Source organism: Oncorhynchus keta, chromosome 34 (genome assembly GCF_023373465.1).
Source record: "Oncorhynchus keta strain PuntledgeMale-10-30-2019 chromosome 34, Oket_V2, whole genome shotgun sequence".
NCBI classification, from domain to species: Eukaryota; Metazoa; Chordata; class Actinopteri; order Salmoniformes; family Salmonidae; genus Oncorhynchus; species Oncorhynchus keta.
In genome coordinates, this window is record NC_068454.1 from 77059406 (window position 1) to 77086520 (window position 27115).

General features: G+C 45.7%; 1 protein-coding gene across 1 annotated transcript in view; it reads right to left on the reverse strand.

The window, feature by feature from the left end:
• Positions 1-27115, reverse strand: part of LOC118378969 (glutamate receptor ionotropic, NMDA 2D-like) — a 237505-nt gene that overhangs the window by 131940 nt on the left and 78450 nt on the right. Inside the window, exons 5-8 of the mRNA XM_052492672.1 lie at positions 25397-25725; positions 22510-22624; positions 973-1178; positions 44-209 (exon numbers count right to left, since the gene is read on the reverse strand). Of these exons, the coding sequence (XP_052348632.1) occupies positions 44-209; positions 973-1178; positions 22510-22624; positions 25397-25725 (816 nt within the window). The remainder of the gene's footprint in view (positions 1-43; positions 210-972; positions 1179-22509; positions 22625-25396; positions 25726-27115) is intronic.

Consider the following 27115-nt stretch of genomic DNA (forward strand, 5'->3'; position numbering starts at 1 on the left):
AATGTCTAATCAATGTCTAATCAATCATTCACGTTTTACTGACCTCTCCAATCATGCCGTTCCACACTCCATCAATCTTCTTCCCGTGCTTTCCATTGGTCACCAGGTAGAGGTCATAGGTGAAACCCACGATTTTGGCCAATCGTTTGAGGATGTCGATGCAGAAGCCCTTGCAGCACTGTTTCTTTGGGGGATCCTGGACAGGAATACTGGAGGAAGGAAGAGGGAGATGAGGTGCAGAGAGAGAGAGAGAGAGAGAGAGAGAGAGAGAGAGAGAGAGAGAGAGAGAGAGAGAGAGAGAGAGAGAGAGAGAGAGAATATATAGCATTTAAAGGATGTTGTTATATTTAAGACCAAGAATGTATCTCTTCCTCAGTCAGGGTCACACTCCATACAGGAAATCACAGTTATGGATTATGCCTTTAAGTGAGAGTCAAATTCTGTAGCCACATGATAATTGTTCTCATCCTTCCTAGATCTGGTGAACCGTGACGCGTGGACCTCTACTGCAGCTCTATTGTGTTTGTGTCCAATTCAACCCCCATATATCTTCAACTGAATCACATATAACCCTATATACCATCTGGGCTCACCCTCACCACTACACGATCTAGAAGGATGAGAGGTAATGTGGAGAGTGGAGGGTTAATATGGGATTTGTTTGTGTTCAATACACCATGAAAGTGATGTCATACGTTGACACCACGTGGTCATTACACTGGAGACACATGATATTATGAAGGTCGATCTGTGAAAAACGACAGTTCCATTTTGCTGATGTGTTTGGCTCCAGGGGGGTCTTGTTGCCACTGTACTGTATGTGTGTCACTAGGGGATGATCCATATTTTACTCTGTCCTCCAAGACGCTGGAGAGTCCCCTGAGGAAGTGTCCCGGGATAAGGAATGTATTTTATTGTGTATTAGACAGGAACATAATTGTCTAATTTGACCCGTCACCCCTGCCATCTGACCTGGCGTTGAGGGGTCGTCGGCAGGGTACAGAGTCTCTGATGCAGGTGTTGGAGGCGGCGTCAGCCAGCTCCACGATGACAAACGGACGTTCCTCCAGAGTGACCACGCGCAGGTGCTGGGCGCCATCAGGCGGTTGGAGGAATGGACCATAACGCGACCACGCTGGATAAACCAAATCCAACTTACCGTTCTCCCACATCCCTACCTGGGGAAAGAGAAGGGAGTAGGTTAGACAGGATACACACAAACACACTCCCATCAAACAACTCCTGTCACATCAGTCACAGCTTTCCTGTTTGCATGTTATTTTTGCATTAATACGTGTCACATATCAGTTTGCAAACAATGTAAAAAAAAGATATATATTATTGAGTTAATAAAGCCGCATACGAACATGGTCTCTTTTTTGTTATCTTCAGTAAGTCAGCTTCAAAATGCAGGTGTTTCAGCCTAGCTTAGTGCTTTCTGTGGTGGTGGTGGTGGTGGTGGTGGTGGTGGTGGTGGGGCAAGCCAGCAGAAAATACGGAGCGTTGTGCTGTGATTGGCTCAGTGTTCTGTCACTCATAGGAACACTAAGTCACCGCCATGTCTAGAGCTAGAAAATTCTAGCCCCCTGGGTGCTGCCATAGAGTTGCATTAGAAGTGCCCATCAAAGAAGACTCAGGGTCATTGGCCACAGAAAAAATTACTTAAAATCACATTATATGTACAGTAGCTTTGATTGGACTGATCATGTCAACATCATACTTTCAAAATCTTAGCTAGCAGTCATCATCATGAATCAAGTCAACAATCTACTGACAAATCCTTTCTTCCAGTTCCCAGTTGTTTTGAAAGCATCCAGAGAATGACAGACTTTGGTGACATATGTTGACGACAAAATTTGCCCACGTTGGGCTGCCGGGCCACCTTCCTGTTCAAGTGAACACAGCACAACAAGGTGAATCCAAAAATGTATTGTTTGCTGCTGCATAAATGATGTAATACGCCAGGGAGATATGTATACTGTAGCTAAGAAAGTAATACTAAGTGTATGTTGTGTAGTAATATGTCAGGGAGATATGTATACTGTAGCTAAGAAAGTAATACTAAGTGTATGTTGTGTAGTAATACGTCAGGGAGATATGTATACTGTAGCTAAGAAAGTAATACTAAGTGTATGTTGTGTAGTAATATGTCAGGGAGATATGTATGTTCTGATGACCAGGTGGCGAATCGCATCTCTGCATGTCTGGCAGACATATCAGTGTGGATGACGGATCACCACCTCAAGCTGAACCTCAGCAAGACGGAGCTCCTCTTCCTCCCGGGGAAGGACTGCCCGTTCCATGATCTCGCCATCACGGTTGACAACTCCATTGTGTCCTCCTCCCAGAGCGCTAAGAACCTTGGCGTGATCCTGGACAACACACTGTCGTTCTCAACTAACATCAAGGCGGTGTCCCGTTCCTGTAGGTTCATGCTCTACAACATCCGCAGAGTACGACCCTGCCTCACACAGGAAGCGGCGCAGGTCCTAATCCAGGCACTTGTCATCTCCCGTCTTGATTACTGCAACTCGCTGTTGGCTGGGCTCCCTGCCTGTGCCATTAAACCCCTACAACTCATCCAGAACGCCGCAGCCCGTCTGGTGTTCAACCTTCCCAAGTTCTCTCACGTCACCCCGCTCCTCCGCTCTCTCCACTGGCTTCCAGTTGAAGCTCGCATCCGCTACAAGACCATGGTCCTTGCCTACGGAGCTGTGAGGGGAACAGCACCTCAGTACCTCCAGGCTCTGATCAGGCCCTACACCCAAACAAGGGCACTGCGTTCATCCACCTCTGGCCTGCTCGCCTCCCTACCACTGAGGAAGTACAGTTCCCGCTCAGCCCAGTCAAAACTGTTCGCTGCTCTGGCCCCCCAATGGTGGAACAAACTCCCTCACGACGCCAGGACAGCGGAGTCAATCACCACCTTCCGGAGACACCTGAAACCCCACCTCTTCAAGGAATACCTAGGATAGGGTAAGTAATCCTTCTCACCCCCTGAAAGATTTAGATGCACTATTGTAAAGTGGCTGTTCCACTGGATGTCTTAAGGTGTATGCACCAATTTGTAAGTCGCTCTGGATAAGAGCGTCTGCTAAATGACTTAAATGTAAATGTAAATGCTAAGAAAGTCATACTAAGTGTATGTTGTGTTGTAAGTTGTTACTAGTCCATTTGCCTCACCCTGATAATTTGGTCTATTTTTACCTATTCATTTCACCTACTGTTTTGACTTGGTGGTGCATATCTAGCCTATAATCTGTTTTTGAGAAATATAATCATTGAATATTGTAAGAGCTATCCTACTGTTCTGACTTGGTGTACAGGGAGAACGCTGTAAGAACGGCCCATGTTCTGAATTCTGATGCTGTTCATTTCAAAAGTGCTGAACAAATAGTTATGACTACGTACGTCCTAGCTCGCTCATTAATGTCATAATTGAAATGACGCATTGCCTCTTATCTGCTTGTCATCCGCTTATGCCATAGTTTGTACAGTACATCTCAATTGTCAGTAGAAACCACCTTTGTTTAAGCAAGTCAGCCATATCAGCTATGTTTTTTAAAGGCAGTAAAAGAGGCTGAATAAACTGTTTCGCTGCCAGACAAGGCTCCGCTGATAGCCAGGTGTAGCAGTGGTAAGATGTTGGGTCTCTGCTGTTGGGACAGCTTTATGTAGGCCCTAACAGTTTGTGGGCATCATTTGTCACCGTTATAGTGCAATTCATGTATTGTTCAGTGTTGTGTTGTGTAGTGGCTTTGCTGGCATACATCCCACATGACATTTCCCCCCCACCAAGATTCTACATGCTAAAATCGTCACTAAGAGTGCCATCCAGTTTACTATATTGTACTGTACTATATGTGAACCAGTGAGTAAAGAAATAACAGGGCTGACAGCGTTTCAACCACATCCCCCTCAGACGAAACCTACAGTCAACGGACAGTCAACGGACAGTCAACGGACAGTCAACAGAAAGGAAGAGAATATTCAGACCCAGGATTCTCTCAAACGCACACACACACACACACACACACACACACACACACACACACACACACACACACACACACACACACACACACACACACACACACACACACACACACACACACACCAACCACCAACCAAACCAGGGATATTGAGATAGCGGTAATCCACACACTGCCATAAAGAACTATTCCAATTTAAGCAACGAGAGACACATAAAGAAGACCTCACACTAGAACTGAACAACAGTGTTCCCCTTCAGACTGAGGTCTTTCAACAGATCTAAAGTCTTTGTCTTGCCACTTCCAGTGATCTGGAAAAGGAGTACTGTAGCCTGGGATTGAATATAGTGTACCAAGCTGATGTTCTGACTAAATAACTTTAACTACATAAACCAGCCACTAGATCAGCTGCAGGACAGATATATAAAGATTAAGGTTGAGTTCAATAGGAGAAAACAATTAAATGTCCACAAAACCTAAACGCTCCCAAAAAAAACTGTTCCGTGAAGGTGTACATAAAGAAAACATGTCTTGAATCAAATATGATTTTAAAGGAAAAAAGGGCTCAACGATAATCAGCAACGTTCAAAACCCCTTGTGCAGTGTTTCTTTAGTAGAAACAAGCTGTGTCAGCGCTTTTTTGTTTGTTGATAATGTAAACAATGTTCAGTACCATAGTGAATGCTGCTGTGCTAGCCTAGCAGTGTTTCTCCCACAGAGGACAGGAGAGCAGTGTTAGAGCTGGGTAATATTTAGCAGTGTTGCTCCTACAGAGGACAGGAGAGCAGTGTTAGAGCTGGGTAATGTTTAGCAGTGTTGCTCCCACAGAGGACAGGAGAGCAGTGTTAGTGCTGGGTAATGTATAGCAGTGTTGCTCCTACAGAGGACAGGAGAGCAGTGTTAGTGCTGGGTAATGTATAGCAGTGTTGCTCCTACAGAGGACAGGAGAGCAGTGTTAGTGCTGGGTAATGTATAGCAGTGTTGCTCCCACAGAGGACAGGAGAGCAGTGTTAGAGCTGGGTAATGTTTAGCAGTGTTGCTCCTACAGAGGACAGGAGAGCAGTGTGAGAGCTAGGTAATGTATAGCAGTGTTGCTCCCACAGAGGACAGGAGAGCAGTGTTAGAGCTGGGTAATGTTTAGCAGTGTTGCTCCTACAGAGGACAGGAGAGCAGTGTTAGAGCTGGGTCATGTTTAGCAGTGTTGCTCCTACAGAGGACAGGAGAGCAGTGTTAGAGCTGGGTAATGTTTAGCAGTGTTGCTCCTACAGAGGACAGGAGAGCAGCGTTAGAGCTGGGTAATGTATAGCAGTGTTGCTCCTACAGAGGACAGGAGAGCAGTGTTAGAGCTCGGTAATGTATAGCAGTGTTGCTCCTACAGAGGACAGGAGAGCAGTGTTAGAGCTGGGTAATGTTTAGCAGTGTTGCTCCTACAGAGGACAGGAGAGCAGTGTTAGAGCTGGGTAATGTTTAGCAGTGTTGCTCCTACAGAGGACAGGAGAGCAGTGTTAGTGCTGGGTAATGTTTAACAATGTTGCTCCCACAGAGGACAGGAGAGCAGTGTTAGAGCTGGGTAATGTTTAGCAGTGTTGCTCCTACAGAGGACAGGAGAGCAGTGTTAGAGCTGGGTAATGTTTAGCAGTGTTGCTCCTACGGAGGACAGGAGAGCAGTGTTAGAGCTGGGTAATGTTTAGCAGTGTTGCTCCTACAGAGGACAGGAGAGCAGTGTTAGTGCTGGGTAATGTATAGCAGTGTTGCTCCTACAGAGGACAGGAGAGCAGTGTTAGAGCTGGGTAATGTTTAGCAGTGTTGCTCCTACAGAGGACAGGAGAGCAGTGTTAGAGCTGGGTAATGTTTAGCAGTGTTGCTCCTACAGAGGACAGGAGAGCAGTGTTAGTGCTGGGTAATGTTTAACAATGTTGCTCCCACAGAGGACAGGAGAGCAGTGTTAGAGCTGGGTAATGTTTAGCAGTGTTGCTCCTACAGAGGACAGGAGAGCAGTGTTAGTGCTGGGTAATGTTTAGCAGTGTTGCTCCTACAGAGGACAGGAGAGCAGTGTTAGAGCTGGGTAATGTATAGCAGTGTTGCTCCTACAGAGGACAGGAGAGCAGTGTTATTGCTGGGTAATGTTTAGCAGTGTTGCTCCTACAGAGGACAGGAGAGCAGTGTTAGTGCTGGGTCATGTTTAGCAGTGTTGCTCCCACAGAGGACAGGATAGCAGTGTTAGTGCTGGGTAATGTTTAGCAGTGTTGCTCCTACAGAGGACAGGAGAGCAGTGTTAGAGCTGGGTAATGTTTAGCAGTGTTGCTCCTACAGAGGACAGGAGAGCATTGTTAGTGCTGGGTAATGTTTAGCAGTGTTGCTCCTACAGAGGACAGGAGAGCAGTGTTAGAGCTGGGTAATGTTTAGCAGTGTTGCTCCTACAGAGGATAGGAGAGCAGTGTTAGTGCTGGGTAATGTTTAGCAGTGTTGCTCCTACAGAGGACAGGAGAGCAGTGTTAGAGCCGGGTAATGTTTAGCAGTGTTGCTCCTACAGAGGACAGGAGAGCAGTGTTAGTGCCGGGTAATGTTTAGCAGTGTTGCTCCTACAGAGGACAGGAGAGCAGTGTTAGTGCTGGGTAATGTTTAGCAGTGTTGCTCCTACAGAGGACAGGAGAGCAGTGTTAGAGCTGGGTAATGTTTAGCAGTGTTGCTCCTACAGAGGACAGGAGAGCAGTGTTAGAGCTGGGTAATGTTTAGCAGTGTTGCTCCTACAGAGGACAGGAGAGCAGTGTTAGTGCTGGGTAATGTATAGCAGTGTTGCTCCTACAGAGGACAGGAGAGCAGTGTTAGTGCTGGGTAATGTTTAGCAGTGTTCGGCAGTGTTTCCGTGTTCTAAGCCAGAGCTGGGTGCTCCCCTCCCGGGTGGTAGGTAATGGTGCAGTTATTGTAAAGAGAACATTAAATATTCAGTGAGAGCCAACAGCGTGGATGTGCAGAATAGGCATATAGAGGTGTCTTATCCGCTTTGTGTGTGTATGTGTTTTTAGGAATATATGGGTGTGTATGTGTGTGTGTGAGTGGTGTGTGTGTGTATATGTGTATGTGTGGTGTGTGTATGTGTATGTGTTTGTGTCGTGTTGTGTATGTGTGTGTGTGGTGTGTGTGTGTGTGTGTGTGTGGTGTGTGTGTGCGTACTATAAGTGTGTATGTATACAGTATGTAGGAATATAGAAATATGTGTGTGTGTGTGTGTGTGTGTGTGTGTGTGTGTGTGTGTGTGTGTGTGTGTGTGCGTGCGTGCGTGCGTGCGTGCGTGTGTGTGTGTGTGTGTGTGTCTTCTCCTGGGTTTGGTCTAAGACTGAGGGGCAGTGCAGAGCTCCTAATTGAAAGGGTTTCAAAGGAAATGGCAGAAGTCAGCATGTTACAACACGCTGAAACTGGACTCTGGTGGACTGTTACAATCAGCAGGAGGCTGAGATCCACCACTGTGTGTGTGTGTGTGTGTGTGTGTGTGTGTGTGTGTGTGTGTGTGTGTGTGTGTGTGTGTGTGTGTGTGTGTGTGTGTGTGTGTGTGTGTGTGTGTGTGTGTGTGTGTGTGTGTGTGTGTGTGTGTGTGTGTGTGTGTGTGTGTGTGTGTGTGTGTGTGTGTTTATGTGTGTGTGTGTGTGTGTGTGTGTGTGTGTGTGTGTGTGTGTGTGTGTGTGTGTGTGTGTGTGTGTGTGTGTGTGTGTGTGTGTGTGTGTGTGTGTGGCAGAATGTAGATGTGTGGGATGGAAGAAGGTGTGTGTGTTTTACAAAGAGCATTCTGAGCGTCTCCCTCCTCACTGATAGTGACAGCGGTAAAACCCTGCAGTATTAAACAGAAAACAGCACATCTCCAACAGGTGACAGCGGCTGGTATTATGGGTTTCTGAACAAAACACAGCTTCATAAAATATGCATGACATGTCAGGAGCGATGTAGCGGGCTACGCATACACACACACACACACACACACACACACACACACACACACACACACACACACACACACACACACACACACACACACACACACACACACACACACACACACACACACACACACACACACACACACACACCCCATGGCACGGCGCAGCTACGCTAGCTCCAGGAGCCAGATGCTAATGAGGCAAAGCAGTAAGTGTCATGTCAGGCTAGTTGTCTTTTATGTTCTCTCACGTCCTGCTCAGGTGTTTTCCTCCTAACATCACACACAGGCCACGGCTCAACGCGCTGCTGTCTGCCCTTTAAACGAGCCCAACCTACCAACCAACCAACCAACCAGGGAGGAGAACAGAGAGGCTGTAGGACAGATGTAGGTTTGCATCACTACATGTAGACTACATTGTTACTTAGCCCCTGTCTGCTGAGCAGCAGGAAGCTTGATGTACCTATGGAATCCTGTCATGGTTAACACCTCTAATACAGGTTGAGGCTAGATGTACTTATGGAATTCTGTCATGGTTAACACCTCTAATACAGGTTGAGGTAGATGTACCTATGGAATCCTGTCATGGCTAACACCTCTAATACAGGTTGAGGCTAGATGTACCTATGGAATCCTGTCATGGCTAACACCTCTAATACAGGTTGAGGCTAGATGTACTTATGGAATTCTGTCATGGTTAACACCTCTAATACAGGTTGAGGTAGATGTACCTATGGAATCCTGTCATGGCTAACACCTCTAATACAGGTTGAGGCTAGATGTACTTATGGAATTCTGTCATGGTTAACACCTCTAATACAGGTTGAGGTAGATGTACCTATGGAATCCTGTCATGGCTAACACCTCTAATACAGGTTGAGGCTAGATGTACCTATGGAATCCTGTCATGGTTAACACCTCTAATACAGGTTGAGGCTAGATGTACTTATGGAATCCTGTCATGGTTAACACCTCTAATACAGGTTGAGGCTAGATGTACCTATGGAATCCTGTCATGGTTAACACCTCTAATACAGGTTGAGGCTAGATGTACCTATGGAATCCTGTCATGGTTAACACCTCTAATACAGGTTGAGGCTAGATGTACTTATGGAATCCTGTCATGGTTAACACCTCTAATACAGGTTGAGGCTAGATGTACCTATGGAATCCTGTCATGGTTAACACCTCTAATACAGGTTGAGGCTAGATGTACCTATGGAATCCTGTCATGGTTAACACCTCTAATACAGGTTGAGGCTAGATGTACCTATGGAATCCTGTCATGGTTAACACCTCTAATACAGTTTGAGGCTAGATGTACTTATGGAATCCTGTCATGGTTAACACCTCTAATACAGGTTGAGGCTAGATGTACCTATGGAATCCTGTCATGGTTAACACCTCTAATACAGGTTGAGGCTAGATGTACCTATGGAATCCTGTCATGGTTAACACCTCTAATACAGGTTGAGGCTAGATGTACCTATGGAATACTGTCATGGCTAACACCTCTAATACAGGTTGAGGCTAGATGTACTTATGGAATCCTGTCATGGTTAACACCTGTAATACAGGTTGAGGCTAGATGTACCTATGGAATCCTGTCATGGTTAACACCTCTAATACAGGTTGAGGCTAGATGTACCTATGGAATCCTGTCATGGTTAACACCTCTAATACAGGTTGAGGCTAGATATACTTATGGAATCCTGTCATTGTTAACACCTCTAATACAGGTTGAGGCTAGATGTACCTATGGAATCCTGTCATGGTTAACACCTCTAATACAGGTTGAGGCTAGATGTACCTATGGAATCCTGTCATGGTTAACACCTCTAATACAGGTTGAGGCTAGATGTACTTATGGAATCCTGTCATGGTTAACACCTCTAATACAGGTTGAGGCTAGATATACTTATGGAATCCTGTCATGGTTAACACCTCTAATACAGGTTGAGGCTAGATGTACCTATGGAATCCTGTCATGGTTAACACCTCTAATACAGGTTGAGGCTAGATGTACCTATGGAATCCTGTCATGGTTAACACCTGTAATACAGGTTGAGGCTAGATGTACCTATGGAATCCTGTCATGGTTAACACCTCCAATACAGGTTGAGGCTAGATGTACTTATGGAATCCTGTCATGGTTAACACCTCTAATACAGGTTGAGGCTAGATGTACCTATGGAATCCTGTCATGGTTAACACCTGTAATACAGGTTGAGGCTAGATGTACCTATGGAATCCTGTCATGGTTAACACCTCCAATACAGGTTGAGGCTAGATGTACTTATGGAATCCTGTCATGGTTAACACCTCTAATACAGGTTGAGGCTAGATGTACCTATGGAATCCTGTCATGGTTAACACCTCTAATACAGGTTGAGGCTAGATGTACCTATGGAATCCTGTCATGGTTAACACCTGTAATACAGGTTGAGGCTAGATGTACCTATGGAATCCTGTCATGGTTAACACCTCTAATACAGGTTGAGGCTAGATGTACTTATGGAATCCTGTCATGGTTAACACCTCTAATACAGGTTGAGGCTAGATGTACCTATGGAATCCTGTCATGGTTAACACCTCTAATACAGGTTGAGGCTAGATGTACCTATGGAATCCTGTCATGGTTAACACCTCTAATACAGGTTGAGGCTAGATGTACTTATGGAATCCTGTCATGGTTAACACCTCTAATACAGGTTGAGGCTAGATGTACCTATGGAATCCTGTCATGGTTAACACCTCTAATACAGGTTGAGGCTAGATGTACCTATGGAATCCTGTCATGGTTAACACCTCTAATACAGGTTGAGGCTAGATGTACTTATGGAATCCTGTCATGGTTAACACCTCTAATACAGGTTGAGGCTAGATGTACTTATGGAATTCTGTCATGGTTAACACCTCTAATACAGGTTGAGGCTAGATGTACTTATGGAATCCTGTCATGGTTAACACCTCTAATACAGGTTGAGGCTAGATGTACTTATGGAATTCTGTCATGGAACCTCTAATACAGGTTGAGGTAGATGTCTGTCATGGTTAACACCTCTAATACAGGTTGAGGCTAGATGTACCTATGGAATCCTGTCATGGTTAACACCTCTAATACAGGTTGAGGCTAGATGTACTTATGGAATCCTGTCATGGTTAACACCTCTAATACAGGTTGAGGTAGATGTACCTATGGAATCCTGTCATGGCTAACACCTCTAATACAGGTTGAGGCTAGATGTACTTATGGAATTCTGTCATGGTTAACACCTCTAATACAGGTTGAGGCTAGATGTACCTATGGAATCCTGTCATGGCTAACACCTCTAATACAGGTTGAGGCTAGATGTACCTATGGAATCCTGTCATGGTTAACACCTCTAATACAGGTTGAGGCTAGATGTACTTATGGAATCCTGTCATGGTTAACACCTCTAATACAGGTTGAGGCTAGATGTACCTATGGAATCCTGTCATGGTTAACACCTCTAATACAGGTTGAGGCTAGATGTACTTATGGAATCCTGTCATGGTTAACACCTCTAATACAGGTTGAGGCTAGATGTACCTATGGAATCCTGTCATGGTTAACACCTCTAATACAGGTTGAGGCTAGATGTACCTATGGAATCCTGTCATGGTTAACACCTCTAATACAGGTTGAGGCTAGATGTACCTATGGAATCCTGTCATGGTTAACACCTCTAATACAGGTTTGAGGCTAGATGTACCTATGGAATCCTGTCATGGTTAACACCTCTAATACAGGTTGAGGCTAGATGTACCTATGGAATCCTGTCATGGTTAACACCTCTAATACAGGTTGAGGCTAGATGTACCTATGGAATCCTGTCATGGAATACTGTTAACACCTCTAATACAGGTTGAGGCTAGATGTACTTATGGAATCCTGTCATGGTTAACACCTCTAATACAGGTTGAGGCTAGATGTACCTATGGAATCCTGTCATGGTTAACACCTCTAATACAGGTTGAGGCTAGATGTACCTATGGAATCCTGTCATGGTTAACACCTCTAATACAGGTTGAGGCTAGATGTACCTATGGAATCCTGTCATGGTTAACACCTCTAATACAGGTTGAGGCTAGATGTACCTATGGAATCCTGTCATGGTTAACACCTCTAATACAGGTTGAGGCTAGATGTACCTATGGAATCCTGTCATGGTTAACACCTCTAATACAGGTTGAGGCTAGATGTACCTATGGAATCCTGTCATGGTTAACACCTCTAATACAGGTTGAGGCTAGATGTACTTATGGAATCCTGTCATGGTTAACACCTCTAATACAGGTTGAGGCTAGATGTACCTATGGAATCCTGTCATGGTTAACACCTCTAATACAGGTTGAGGCTAGATGTACCTATGGAATCCTGTCATGGTTAACACCTGTAATACAGGTTGAGGCTAGATGTACCTATGGAATCCTGTCATGGTTAACACCTCCAATACAGGTTGAGGCTAGATGTACTTATGGAATCCTGTCATGGTTAACACCTCTAATACAGGTTGAGGCTAGATGTACCTATGGAATCCTGTCATGGTTAACACCTGTAATACAGGTTGAGGCTAGATGTACCTATGGAATCCTGTCATGGTTAACACCTCCAATACAGGTTGAGGCTAGATGTACTTATGGAATCCTGTCATGGTTAACACCTCTAATACAGGTTGAGGCTAGATGTACCTATGGAATCCTGTCATGGTTAACACCTCTAATACAGGTTGAGGCTAGATGTACCTATGGAATCCTGTCATGGTTAACACCTGTAATACAGGTTGAGGCTAGATGTACCTATGGAATCCTGTCATGGTTAACACCTCTAATACAGGTTGAGGCTAGATGTACTTATGGAATCCTGTCATGGTTAACACCTCTAATACAGGTTGAGGCTAGATGTACCTATGGAATCCTGTCATGGTTAACACCTCTAATACAGGTTGAGGCTAGATGTACCTATGGAATCCTGTCATGGTTAACACCTCTAATACAGGTTGAGGCTAGATGTACTTATGGAATCCTGTCATGGTTAACACCTCTAATACAGGTTGAGGCTAGATGTACCTATGGAATCCTGTCATGGTTAACACCTCTAATACAGGTTGAGGCTAGATGTACCTATGGAATCCTGTCATGGTTAACACCTCTAATACAGGTTGAGGCTAGATGTACTTATGGAATTCTGTCATGGTTAACACCTCTAATACAGGTTGAGGCTAGATGTACTTATGGAATTCTGTCATGGTTAACACCTCTAATACAGGTTGAGGCTAGATGTACTTATGGAATCCTGTCATGGTTAACACCTCTAATACAGGTTGAGGCTAGATGTACTTATGGAATCCTGTCATGGTTAACACCTGTAATACAGGTTGAGGCTAGATGTACCTATGGAATCCTGTCATGGTTATCACCTCTAATACAGGTTGAGGCTAGATGTACCTATGGAATCCTGTCATGGTTAACACCTGTAATACAGGTTGAGGCTAGATGTACTTATGGAATCCTGTCATGGTTAACACCTCTAATACAGGTTGAGGCTAGATGTACTTATGGAATCCTGTCATGGTTAACACCTGTAATACAGGTTGAGGCTAGATGTACCTATGGAATCCTGTCATGGTTAACACCTCTAATACAGGTTGAGGCTAGATGTACCTATGGAATCCTGTCATGGCTAACACCTCTAATACAGGTTGAGGCTAGATGTACCTATGGAATCCTGTCATGGTTAACACCTCTAATACAGGTTGAGGCTAGATGTACCTATGGAATCCTGTCATGGTTAACACCTCTAATACAGGTTGAGGCTAGATGTACTTATGGAATCCTGTCATGGTTAACACCTCTAATACAGGTTGAGGCTAGATGTACTTATGGAATCCTGTCATGGTTAACACCTCTAATACAGGTTGAGGCTAGATGTACCTATGGAATCCTGTCATGGTTAACACCTCCAATACAGGTTGAGGCTAGATGTACCTATGGAATCCTGTCATGGTTAACACCTCTAATACAGGTTGAGGCTAGATGTACTTATGGAATCCTGTCATGGTTAACACCTCTAATACAGGTTGAGGCTAGATGTACCTATGGAATCCTGTCATGGTTAACACCTGTAATACAGGTTGAGGCTAGATGTACCTATGGAATCCTGTCATGGTTAACACCTCTAATACAGGTTGAGGCTAGATGTACCTATGGAATCCTGTCATGGTTAACACCTCTAATACAGGTTGAGGCTAGATGTACTTATGGAATCCTGTCATGGTTAACACCTCTAATACAGGTTGAGGCTAGATGTACCTATGGAATCCTGTCATGGTTAACACCTCTAATACAGGTTGAGGCTAGATGTACTTATGGAATCCTGTCATGGTTAACACCTCTAATACAGGTTGAGGCTAGATGTACCTATGGAATCCTGTCATGGTTAACACCTCTAATACAGGTTGAGGCTAGATGTACTTATGGAATCCTGTCATGGTTAACACCTCTAATACAGGTTGAGGCTAGATGTACCTATGGAATCCTGTCATGGTTAACACCTGTAATACAGGTTGAGGCTAGATGTACTTATGGAATCCTGTCATGGTTAACACCTCTAATACAGGTTGAGGCTAGATGTACTTATGGAATCCTGTCATGGTTAACACCTGTAATACAGGTTGAGGCTAGATGTACCTATGGAATCCTGTCATGGTTAACACCTCTAATACAGGTTGAGGCTAGATGTACTTATGGAATCCTGTCATGGCTAACACCTCTAATACAGTTTGAGGCTAGATGTACCTATGGAATCCTGTCATGGTTAACACCTCTAATACAGGTTGAGGCTAGATGTACTTATGGAATCCTGTCATGGCTAACTCCTGTAATACAGGTTGAGGCTAGATGTACCTATGGAATCCTGTCATGGTTAACACCTGTAATACAGTTTGAGGCTAGATGTACCTATGGAATCCTGTCATGGTTAACACCTCTAATACAGGTTGAGGCTAGATGTACCTATGGAATCCTGTCATGGTTAACACCTGTAATACAGGTTGAGGCTAGATGTACCTATGGAATCCTGTCATGGTTAACACCTGTAATACAGGTTGAGGCTAGATGTACTTATGGAATCCTGTCATGGTTAACACCTCTAATACAGTTTGAGGCTAGATGTACCTATGGAATCCTGTCATGGTTAACACCTCTAATACAGGTTGAGGCTAGATGTACTTATGGAATCCTGTCATGGTTAACACCTCTAATACAGGTTGAGGCTAGATGTACCTATGGAATCCTGTCATGGTTAACACCTGTAATACAGGTTGAGGCTAGATGTACTATGGAATGCCTGTCACTAATACAGGTTGAGGCTAGATGTACTTATGGAATCCTGTCATGGTTAACACCTCTAATACAGTTTGAGATGCTATGGATGCCTGTGGTTAACACCTATGGAGATGTGATGCCTGTCAAGTTAACACCTCTAATACAGGTTGAGGCTAGATGTACCTATGGAATCCTGTCCTGTCACCTCTAATACAGGTTGAGGCTAGATGTTAACACCTGTAATACAGGTTGAGGCTAGATGTACCTAAATGGAATCCTGTCATGGGAATCCTTAACACCTGTAATACAGGTTGAGGCTAGATGTACTTATGGAATTCTGTCATGGTTAACACCACTAATACAGGTTGAGGCTAGATGTACCTATGGAATCCTGTCATGGTTAACACCTCTAATACAGGTTGAGGCTAGATGTATCTATAATAATAATAATAATAATACATGCCATTTAGCTGACGCTTTTATCCAAAGCGACTTACAGTCATGTGTGCATACATTCTACGTATGGGTGGTCCCGGGAATAGAACCCACTACCCTGGCGTTACAAGCGCCATGCTCTACCAACTGAGCCACAGAAGGACCACAAGGACCTATGGAATCCTGTCATGGTTAACACCTCTAATACAGGTTGAGGCTAGATGTACCTATGGAATACTGTCATGGTTAACACCTGTAATATAGATGGAGGTGTGCAACACACTCACTACCTACTGAACATAATTGTTTATTAGCAGGCACTAACAACGGACGTGACTGTCACTGCACAACAACAGGAAGTGACTGGCACAACAACAAGACGTGACAGTCACAGACAGACAGACAGACAGACAGACAGACAGACAGACACTGACAGACAGACAGACATCAGACAGTGATGCCTGTCTCCAGGAGCTGGGATCTGCTGCCATTTAAATGAGAATGATGCCTGTCACTGACCCAATGACCCACAAGAAGTGATGCCTGTCACTGCACAGACCAGAGTGATGCTGTCACTGCACAACAACAAGCGTTTGAAGTTGATACACAACAACAAAGACCATCATCCAAGCACACTGCAGCATACCAGGACACAAACAGATATAAAGGGAGACTGACTGACAACAAGTGTATGGAGATTGTACAGTGCTTATGGAGAAATCAGATGTCATTGTTTGAGAATAAATGGAGAAGTTCAGCTGTCGAGAGGAGAAGTGATGCCTCAGACAAAGGAAGCAGTGAAAACTGCAACTAGAAGAAAATAACAACCATGGATAACGTGTGTGTGTGTGTGTGATGCCTGTCACAGTCAACAGTGTGCCTGTCACTGCACAACAAAGAAGTGATGCCTGTGTGTGTGTGTGTGTGTGTGTGTGTGTGATGTGTCACTGTGATGCCTGTGCACAACAACAAGAAGTGATGTGTGTGTGTGTGTGTGATGTGTGTGTGTGTGTGTGTGTGTGTGTGTGTGTGTGTGTGTGTGTGATGTGTCATGCGCAAGAAGTGATGTGCATGTTGGCTATATTGAACGTCAGCGAAGTGATGCCTGTCACTGCAAACTCAAAGAGACAAAGAAAGTCAACACATGCCGTCAGCAGTGGGAGAAAGAAAGAGGCCAAACGATCAGCGGTCAGTCTCTGTCCCCACCTCAGGCACGGATAACCACAGTGATGCCTTTACATGAACACAAACCTCTGTGACCTGCCCTTGCTTGTCACTGTTAAGTGTTTATATTGATGCTTGTTGACAAGAAGTTTGGCCAGCCTTCAAGTCACAACAACTAAATGATTTTCTGATTGTCACTAATCAACTGACATGCACAACAACAGAAACACTGTCACAACAAATTGAAAAGATGATGCCTGTCACTGCAAGTGATGCCTGTCACTGCACAACAACAAATGATGCTGTCACTAAGTGATGCCTGTCACTGCCAAGAAGTGATGCCTGTCACTGCACAACAACAAGAAGTGATGCCTGTCACTGCACAACAACAAGAAGTGATGCCTGTCACTGCACAACAACAAGAAGTGATGCCTGTCACTGCACAGTGACAACAAGAAGTGATGCCTGTCACTGCACAACAACAAGAAGTGATGCCTGTCACTGCACAACAACAAGAAGTGATGCCTGTCACTGCACAACAACAAGAAGTGATGCCTGTCACTGCAAGAAGTGACAACAACAAGAAGTGATGCCTGTCACTGCACAACAACAAGAAGTGATGCCTGTCACTGCACAACAACAAGAAGTGATGCCTGTCACTGCACAACAACAAGAAGTGATGCCTGTCACTGCACAACAACAAGAAGTGATGCCTGTCACTGCACAACAACAAGAAGTGATGCCTGTCACTGCACAACAACAAGAAGTGATGCCTGATGCCTGTCACAGTCACAACAACAAGAAGTGATGCTGTCACTGTCACAACAACAAGAAGTGATGCCTGTCACTGCACAACAACAAGAAGTGATGCCTGTCACTGTCACAACAACAAGAAGTGATGCCTGTCACTGCACAACAACAAGAAGTGATGCCTGTCACTGCACAACAACAAGAAGTGATGCCTGTCACTGTCACAACAACAAGAAGTGATGCCTGTCACTGCACAACAACAAGTGATGCCTGTCACTGATGCCTGTCACTGCACAACAACAAGAAGTGATGCCTGTCACTGCACAACAACAAGAAGTGATGCCTGTCACTGCAAGAAGTGATGCCTGTCACTGCACAACAACAAGAAGTGATGCCTGTCACTGCACAACAAGAAGTGATGCCTGTCAAGAAGTGATGCCTGTCACTGCACAACAACAAGAAGTGATGCCTGTCACTGCACAACAACAAGAAGTGATGCCTGTCACTGCACAACAACAAGAAGTGATGCCTGTCAGAAGTGATGCCTGTCACTGCACAACAACAAGAAGTGATGCCTGTCACTGCACAACAACAAGAAGTGATGCCTGTCACAGTCACAACAACAAGAAGTGATGCCTGTCACTGCACAACAACAAGAGTGAGTGATGCCTGTCTGTCACTGCACAACACAAGTGAGGAAGTGATGCCTGTCACTGCACAACAACAAGAAGTGATGCCTGTCACTGCACAACAACAAGAAGTGACAACAACAAGAAGTGATGCCTGTCACTGCACAACAACAAGAAGTGATGCCTGTCACTGCACAACAACAAGAAGTGATGCCTGTCACTGCACACAACAAGAAGTGATGCCTGTCACTGCACAACAACAAGAAGTGATGCCTGTCACAAGAAGTGATGCCTGTCACTGCACAACAACAAGAAGTGATGCCTGTCACTGCACAACAACAAGAAGTGATGCCTGTCACTGCACAACAACAAGAAGTGATGCCTGTCACTGCACAACAACAAGAAGTGATGCCTGTCACAGTCACAACAACAAGAAGTGATGCCTGTCACTGCACAACAACAAGAAGTGATGCCTGTCACTGCACAACAACAAGAAGTGATGCCTGTCACTGCACAACAACAAGAAGTGATGCCTGTCACAGTCACAACAACAAGAAGTGATGCCTGTCACAAGAAGTGATGCCTGTCACTCACAACAACAAGAAGTGATGCCTGTCACTGCACAACAACAAGAAGTGATGCCTGTCACTGCACAACAACAAGAAGTGATGCCTGTCACTGCACAACAACAAGAAGTGATGCCTGTCACTCACAAGAAGTGATGCCTGTCACTCACAACAACAAGAAGTGATGCCTGTCACTGCACAACAACAAGAAGTGATGCCTGTCACTGCACAACAACAAGAAGTGATGCCTGTCACTGCACACTGCACAACAACAAGAAGTGAAGTGATGCCTGTCACAGTCACAACAGCAGGAAGTGATGCCTGTCACTGCACAACAACAAGAAGTGATGCCTGTCACTGCACAACAACAAGAAGTGATGCCTGTCACAGTCACAACAACAAGAAGTGATGCCTGTCACTGCACAACAACAAGAAGTGATGCCTGTCACTGCACAACAACAAGAAGTGATGCCTGTCACTGCACAACAACAAGAAGTGATGCCTGTCACTGCACAACAACAAGAAGTGATGCCTGTCACTGCACAACAACAAGAAGTGATGCCTGTCACTGCACAACAACAAGAAGTGATGCCTGTCACTGCACAACAACAAGAAGTGATGCCTGTCACAAGAAGTGAGTCAGTCACAACAGCAAGAAGTGATGCCTGTCACTGCACAACAACAAGAAGTGATGCCTGTCACTGCACAACAACAAGAAGTGAGAAGTGATGCCTGTCACTGCACAACAACAAGAAGTGATGCCTGTCACTGCACAACAACAAGAAGTGATGCCTGTCACTCAAGAAGTGATGCCTGTGTCACAACAACAAGTGATGCCTGTCAGTGATGCCTGTCACTGCACAACAACAAGAAGTGATGCCTGTCACTGCACAACAACAAGAAGTGATGCCTGTCACTGCAAAGAAGTGATGCCTGTCAACAACAAGAAGTGATGCCTGTCACTGCACAACAACAAGAAGTGATGCCTGTCACTGCACAACAACAAGAAGTGATGCCTGTCACTGCACAACAACAAGAAGTGATGCCTGTCACTGCACAACAACAAGAAGTGATGCCTGTCACTCACAACAACAAGAAGTGATGCCTGTCACTGCACAACAACAAGAAGTGATGCCTGTCAGAAGTGATGCCTGTCACTGCACAACAACAAGAAGTGATGCCTGTCACTGTCACAACAACAAGAAGTGATGCCTGTCACTGCACAACAACAAGAAGTGATGCCTGTCACTGCACAACAACAAGAAGTGATGCCTGTCACTGCACAACAACAAGAAGTGATGCCTGTCACTGCACAACAACAAGAAGTGATGCCTGTCACTGCACAACAACAAGAAGTGATGCCTGTCACTGCACAACAACAGTGATGCCTGTCAAGTGATGCCTGTCACTGCACAACAACAAGAAGTGATGCCTGTCACTGCACAACAACAAGAAGTGATGCCTGTCACTGCACAACAACAAGAAGTGATGCCTGTCACTGCACAACAACAAGAAGTGATGCCTGTCACTGCACAACAACAAGAAGTGATGCCTGTCACTGCACAACAACAAGAAGTGATGCCTGTCACTGCACAACAACAAGAAGTGATGCCTGTCACTGCACAACAACAAGAAGTGATGCCTGTCACTGCACAACAACAAGAAGTGATGCCTGTCACTGCACAACAACAAGAAGTGATGCCTGTCACAGTCACAACAACAAGAAGTGATGCCTGTCACTGCACAACAACAAGAAGTGATGCCTGTCACTGCACAACAACAAGAAGTGATGCCTGTCACTGCACAACAACAAGAAGTGATGCCTGTCACTGCACAACAACAAGAAGTGATGCCTGTCACTGCACAACAACAAGAAGTGATGCCTGTCACAGTCACAACAACAAGAAGTGATGCCTGTCACTGCACAACAACAAGAAGTGATGCCTGTCACTGCACAACAACAAGAAGTGATGCCTGTCACTGCACAACAACAGGAAGTGATGCCTGTCACTGCACAACAACAAGAAGTGATGCCTGTCACTGCACAACAACAAGAAGTGATGCCTGTCACTGCACAACAACAAGAAGTGATGCCTGTCAAGTGATGCCTGTCACTGCACAACAACAGAAGTGATGCCTGTCACTGCACAAGAAGTGATGCCTGTCACTGCACAACAGAAGTGATGCCTGTCACTGCACAACAACAAGAAGTGATGCCTGTCACAGGAAGTGATGCCTGTCACTGCACAACAACATGCCTGTCAGAAGTGATGCCTGTCACTGTCACAACAACAGGAAGTGATGCCTGTCACTGCACAACAACAAGAAGTGATGCCTGTCACTGCACAACAACAAGAAGTGATGCCTGTCACTGCACAACAACAAGAAGTGATGCCTGTCACTGCACAACAACAAGAAGTGATGCCTGTCACTGCACAACAACAAGAAGTGATGCCTGTCACTGTCACAACAACAAGAAGTGATGCCTGTCACTGCACAACAACAAGAAGTGATGCCTGTCACTGCACAACAACAAGAAGTGATGCCTGTCACTGCACAACAACAAGAAGTGATGCCTGTCACTGCACAACAACAAGAAGTGATGCCTGTCACTGCACAACAACAAGAAGTGATGCCTGTCACAGTCACAACAACAAGAAGTGATGCCTGTCACAGTCACAACAACAAGAAGTGATGCCTGTCACAGTCACAACAACAAGAAGTGATGCCTGTCACTGCACAACAACAAGAAGTGATGCCTGTCACTGCACAACAACAAGAAGTGATGCCTGTCACTGCACAACAACAAGAAGTGATGCCTGTCACTGCACAACAACAAGAAGTGATGCCTGTCACTGCACAACAACAAGAAGTGATGCCTGTCACTGCACAACAACAAGGAAGTGATGCCTGTCACTGCACAACAACAAGAAGTGATGCCTGTGTCACTGCACACAACAGAAGTGATGCCTGCAAGAAGTGATGCCTGTCACTGCACAACAAGAAGTGATGCCTGTCACTGCACAACAACAAGAAGTGATGTCACTGTCACAAGAAGTGATGCCTGTCACTGCACAACAAAGAAGTGATGCCTGTCACAAGAAGTGATGTCACAACAACAAGAAGTGATGCCTGTCACTGCACAACACAACAACAAGAAGTGATGCCTGTCACTGCACAACAACAAGAAGTGATGCCTGTCACAGTCACAACAGCAAGAAGTGATGCCTGTCACTGCACAACAACAAGAAGTGATGCCTGTCACTGCACAACAACAAGAAGTGATGCCTGTCACTGCACAACAACAAGAAGTGATGCCTGTCACTGCACAACAACAAGAAGTGATGCCTGTCACAGTCACAACAGCAAGAAGTGATGCCTGTCACTGCACAACAACAGGAAGTGATGCCTGTCACTGCACAACAACAGGAAGTGATGCCTGTCAGTGCACAACAACAGGAAGTGATGCCTGTCACTGCACAACAACAGGAAGTGATGCCTGTCACTGCACAACAACAAGAAGTGATGCCTGTCACAGTCACAACAACAGGAAGTGATGCCTGTCACTGCACAACAACAGGAAGTGATGCCTGTCACTGCACAACAACAGGAAGTGATGCCTGTCACTGCACAACAACAGGAAGTGATGCCTATCACAGTCACAACAACAGGAAGTGATGTAAGGTCCTTACATCCTCCCAGCCTTTGACAGGTGTATAGGAGATGACTTCTAGGACGGGGTTGGCCAGGTAACCGTCACTGTCGAAAGAGTAGTCTCTGCCACCCAACGTGATGTTGCTGAAATACCTGACATTGGGAGACAGGGGGTGGGGTGAGGGGGAGGGAGAGAGAGAGAGAGGGAGAAAGAGAGTCAGACGGTGCAGTGAGTGAGACTTCTGGGCCAGAGATGAACTGCCCCCTCAGATTTCTCATCTTAAAAAAAATATGAACGTTAAAAATGTTTGTTTTTTCTCTGTAATTCTACTAGCCACCTAGACATTTTATGAAGTTGGCTTTAGCCCAGATTGGTTCCCTATCTCATAACTAGCTCCCAATAAGCCATTTCAAGCTGTTCATCAAGTTAAGCTAGCTTACCTAACTATCTTGGCTGGCACGCCTGCTGGCAAGGTTGATAGACTTTAGAAAAGCAAGCAATTACTAAATGTACTGAATAACCCTCACATTCCTTTCAATTTAAGCAAAGATGCATAGAAGCATACTTCTAAAAGAAAACTTTCTTAAAAGAAAACACCATTCAGGAGGATACAGACAGTTCAAGAGGTATGCTTAGATACTGTATGCATAAATATATACAGTTGAAGTCGGAAGTTTACATACACCTTAGCCAAATACATTTAAACTCAGTTTTTCACAACTCCTGACATTTAATCAGAGTAAAAATTCCCTGTCTTAGGTCAGTTAGGATCACCACTATATTTTAAGAATGTGAAATGTCAAAATAATAGTAGAGATAATTATTTATTTCAGCTTTTATTTCTTCCATCACATTCCCAGTCGGTCAGAAGTTTACATACACTCAATTAGTATTTGACAGCATTGCCTTTAAATTGTTTAACTAGGGTCAAACGTTTCAAGGTAGTCTTCCATAAGCTTTCCACAATATGTTGGGTGAATTTTGGCCCATTCCTCCTGACAGAGCTGGTGTAACTGAGTCAGGTTTGTATGCCTCTTTGCTCACACAAGCTTTTTCAGTTCTGCCCACACATTTTCTGTAGGATTGAGGTCAGGGCTTTGTGATGGCCACTCTTTGTGATGGCTGCGTAACGGATGTGAAATGGATAGCTTAATTAGCGGTGTGCGCTAAATAGCGTTTCAATCGGTGACGTCACTTGCTCTGAGACCTTGAAGTAGTAGTTCCCCTTGCTCTGCAAGAGCCGTGGCTTTTGTGGAGCGATGGGTAACGAGACTTCGTGGGTGACTGTTGTTGATGTGTGCAGAAGGTCCCTGGTTCGCGCCCGGGTATGGGCGAGGGGACGGTTTAAAATTATACTGTTACATTGGTGCCGTGACCCGGATTACTGGTTGCTGCGGGAAAAGGAGGAAGGTCAAAAGGGGGGTGAGTGTAACGGATGTGAAACGGCTAGCTTATTTAGCGGTGTGCGCTAAATAGCGTTTCAATCGGTGACGTCACTTGCTCTGAGACCTTGAAGTAGTAGTTCCCCTTGCTCTGCAAGGGCCGCGGCTTTTGTGGAGCGATGGGTAACGATGCTTCGTGGGTGACTGTTGTCGATGTGTGCAGAAGGTCCCTGGTTCGCGCCTGGGTATGGGCAAGGGGACGGTTTAAAATTATACTGTTACACGTAGTCCCATGGTGTTTAAACTTGTGTACTATTGTTTGTACAAATGAACGTGGCACCTTCAGGCATTTGGAAATTTCTCCCAAGGATGAACCAGACTTGTGTAGGTCTACAAAGAGGCACTGAGTTTGAAGGTAGGCCATGAAATACATCTACAGGTACACCTCCAATTGACTCAAATGATGTCAATTAGCCTATCAGAACTTCTAAAGCCATGGAATTTGGAATTTTCCAAGCTGTTTAAAGGCACAGTCAACTTAGTGCATGTAAACTTCTGACCCACTGGAATTGTGATACAGTAAATTATAAGTGAAATAATCTGTCTGTAAACAATTGTTGGAAACATTACTTTTGTCATGCACAAAGTGGATGTCCTATCCGACTTGCAAAAACTATTAACCAGAAATTTGTGGAGTGGCTGAAAAATGAGTTTTAATAACTCCAAGTGTATGTACACTTCTGACTTCAACTATATATATATATATATACACATATATTACATATAATTAAGCGTAATGATTATGGCTTTGGATTGCAGGAAAAAGCTTTTGCAGGTATTTGAAAAATTCTAAATTCTCCAACTTCAGGACGAGGGGCCTAGCCCCCCTCCGGACCACCCCCCAGCCATCTTTTAGTAATTTGTGCCCCCTCTAATTTTTGGGGTACATGACACCCCTGCTGGGCCATGTAAAGGTCTGCAGATATTATGCAAATATTACTGCCAGACCACAATTTGTCAGACATTACCAAACATCAAAGTGGTCAGTGTGGATCTTTGAAGTGACACACCTGTATCCCCGGGGGCCTTGCGTAATTTCAACTTATTTTGTTAATAAGACAAGACAGTTTTTATGACCGTTGCATCATCATGTCATCCCAGTGTATTTAGCTCATATGACAATAGATCATCAGAGAGAGTCCTAGTAGGATGCAGTTCCAGCCAGTGAACAGCAGGCAGCAGTACGTAAGGTGCTATCTGTCATCGGTTGCTTTTCCTGTTCTTTATCTTCTCCATTTGGCTGTATCTTCTATTTGCACCTAATCCCCTTTTTAAAAAATAGTGATTTACAGGAGCAATTTTCAAGGGCACAGATTTTTCACCCAGTTGGGGATTTGATCCTGCAAGCTTTTGGCCCAATGCTCTTAACCACTAGGCTACATACTGCCCTATGCATGGCTTGTCCTCTTCACCCTCACCCCAACCACCTCCCATGCTCCCCCTTTTCCTCTCTCCATCCACCCATCCCTCCTCCCCCCTCACCTCATCCTCCCCCGCACCCTGTGTGTTTGATTGGCTTCCGTCATGCAGTTGGTGACAAAGTTTGGCCCTCCAGAGGCCCCATAGTCGCGGCGCAGTGCCACCGCCCCATGGGTCAGTATGGACACGCCCCGGGCGATCCTCATGCGGGGCTTGTCCTTCCAGCCCTGCGGACGCACGGCGAACAGGGCCCTGGGGAGACCCTCCATGCCAAGGCCGGACAGGGCTGGCCCCACAGCGAACCACATGTGAGAGGGTCCAGCCTGACCCGCGGCCCAAGCTGCTTTAAACACCAGCTCGGCCTCCTCCTGGGAACAGTAGAGCAGACGTACCTGGTGGAGGGGAATACAGGGGAGGAGGAGATACATGGGTACATAGTAGTGAGATAAGGGGAGACAGGGAGAGAGAGGGAGAGCAGAGACCTGGTGGAGGGGAATACAGGGGAGGAGGAGAGAGATACATGGGTACATAGTGAGATAAGGGGAGACAGGGAGAGAGAGAGGGAGAGGGGCAGAACAGCAGACGTACCTGGTGGAGGGGAATACAGGGGAGGAGGAGAGAGGAGATACATGGGTACATAGTGAGATAAGGGGAGACAGGGAGAGAGAGAGGGAGAGGGGCAGAACAGCAGACGTACCTGGTGGAGGGGAATACAGGGGAGGAGGAGAGAGGAGATACATGGGTACATAGTGAGATAAGGGGAGACAGGGAGAGAGAGAGGGAGAGGGGCAGAACAGCAGACGGGGAATACAGGGGAGGAGGGGGAGACAGACATATACAATAGTGATATACGTAAAGGCCAAGGGTCAAGGGAGACAGAGAGGAGGAAGGGGAGGGAGAGATGGAGAGACAGAGGTTGCTAGAGTTGGGGAAGAGGAGAGGAGAGATACAGGTTATGTAGTGAGATTAGGGCCATGGGATATGGAGGGAGGCAGAGAGAGAGAGAGAGAGAGGGAGAGAGAGGGAAGGGGCAACAAGACTCTCCTATGGATGAAAGACAAAGCTATACTAACTAGTGAGGTGAGGGTTAAAGGATAGAAGCTGAAGGAGGACAGGAGGGAGAGATGGCAGGAGGAGTAAGGGGGAGGGGGAAGACAGGAGGAGTAAGGAGGAGGGGGAAAAGACAGGAGGAGTAAGGGGAGGGGGAGAAGAGAGGAGGAATAGGGGGAGGGGGAGAAGACAGGAGGAGTAAGGAGGAGGGGGAGAAGACAGGAGGAGTAAGGAGGAGGGGGAGAAGACAGGAGGAGTAAGGAGGAGGGGGAAGACAGGAGGAGTAAGGAGGAGGGGGAAAAGACAGGAGGAGTAAGGGGAGGGGGAGAAGAGAGGAGGAGTAGGGGGAGGGGGAGAAGACAGGAGGAGTAAGGAGGAGGGGGAGAAGACAGGAGGAGTAAGGTGGAGGGGGAGAAGACAGGAGGGGTAAGGAGGATGGGGAGAAGACAGGAGGAGTAAGGAGGAGGGGGAGAAGACAGGAGGAGTAAGGAGGAGGGGGGAAGACAGGAGGAGTAAGGAGGAGGGGAAAAAGACAGGAGGAGTAAGGGGAGGGGGAGAAGACAGGAGGAGTAAGGGGGAGGGGGAGAAGACAGGAGGAGTAAGGAGGAGGGGGAGAAGACAGGAGGAGTAAGGAGGATTAGGAGAAGACAGTAGGAGTAAGGAGGAGGGGGAGAAGACAGGAGGAGTAAGGAGGAGGGGAGAAGACAGGAGGAGTAAGGGGAGGGGGAGAAG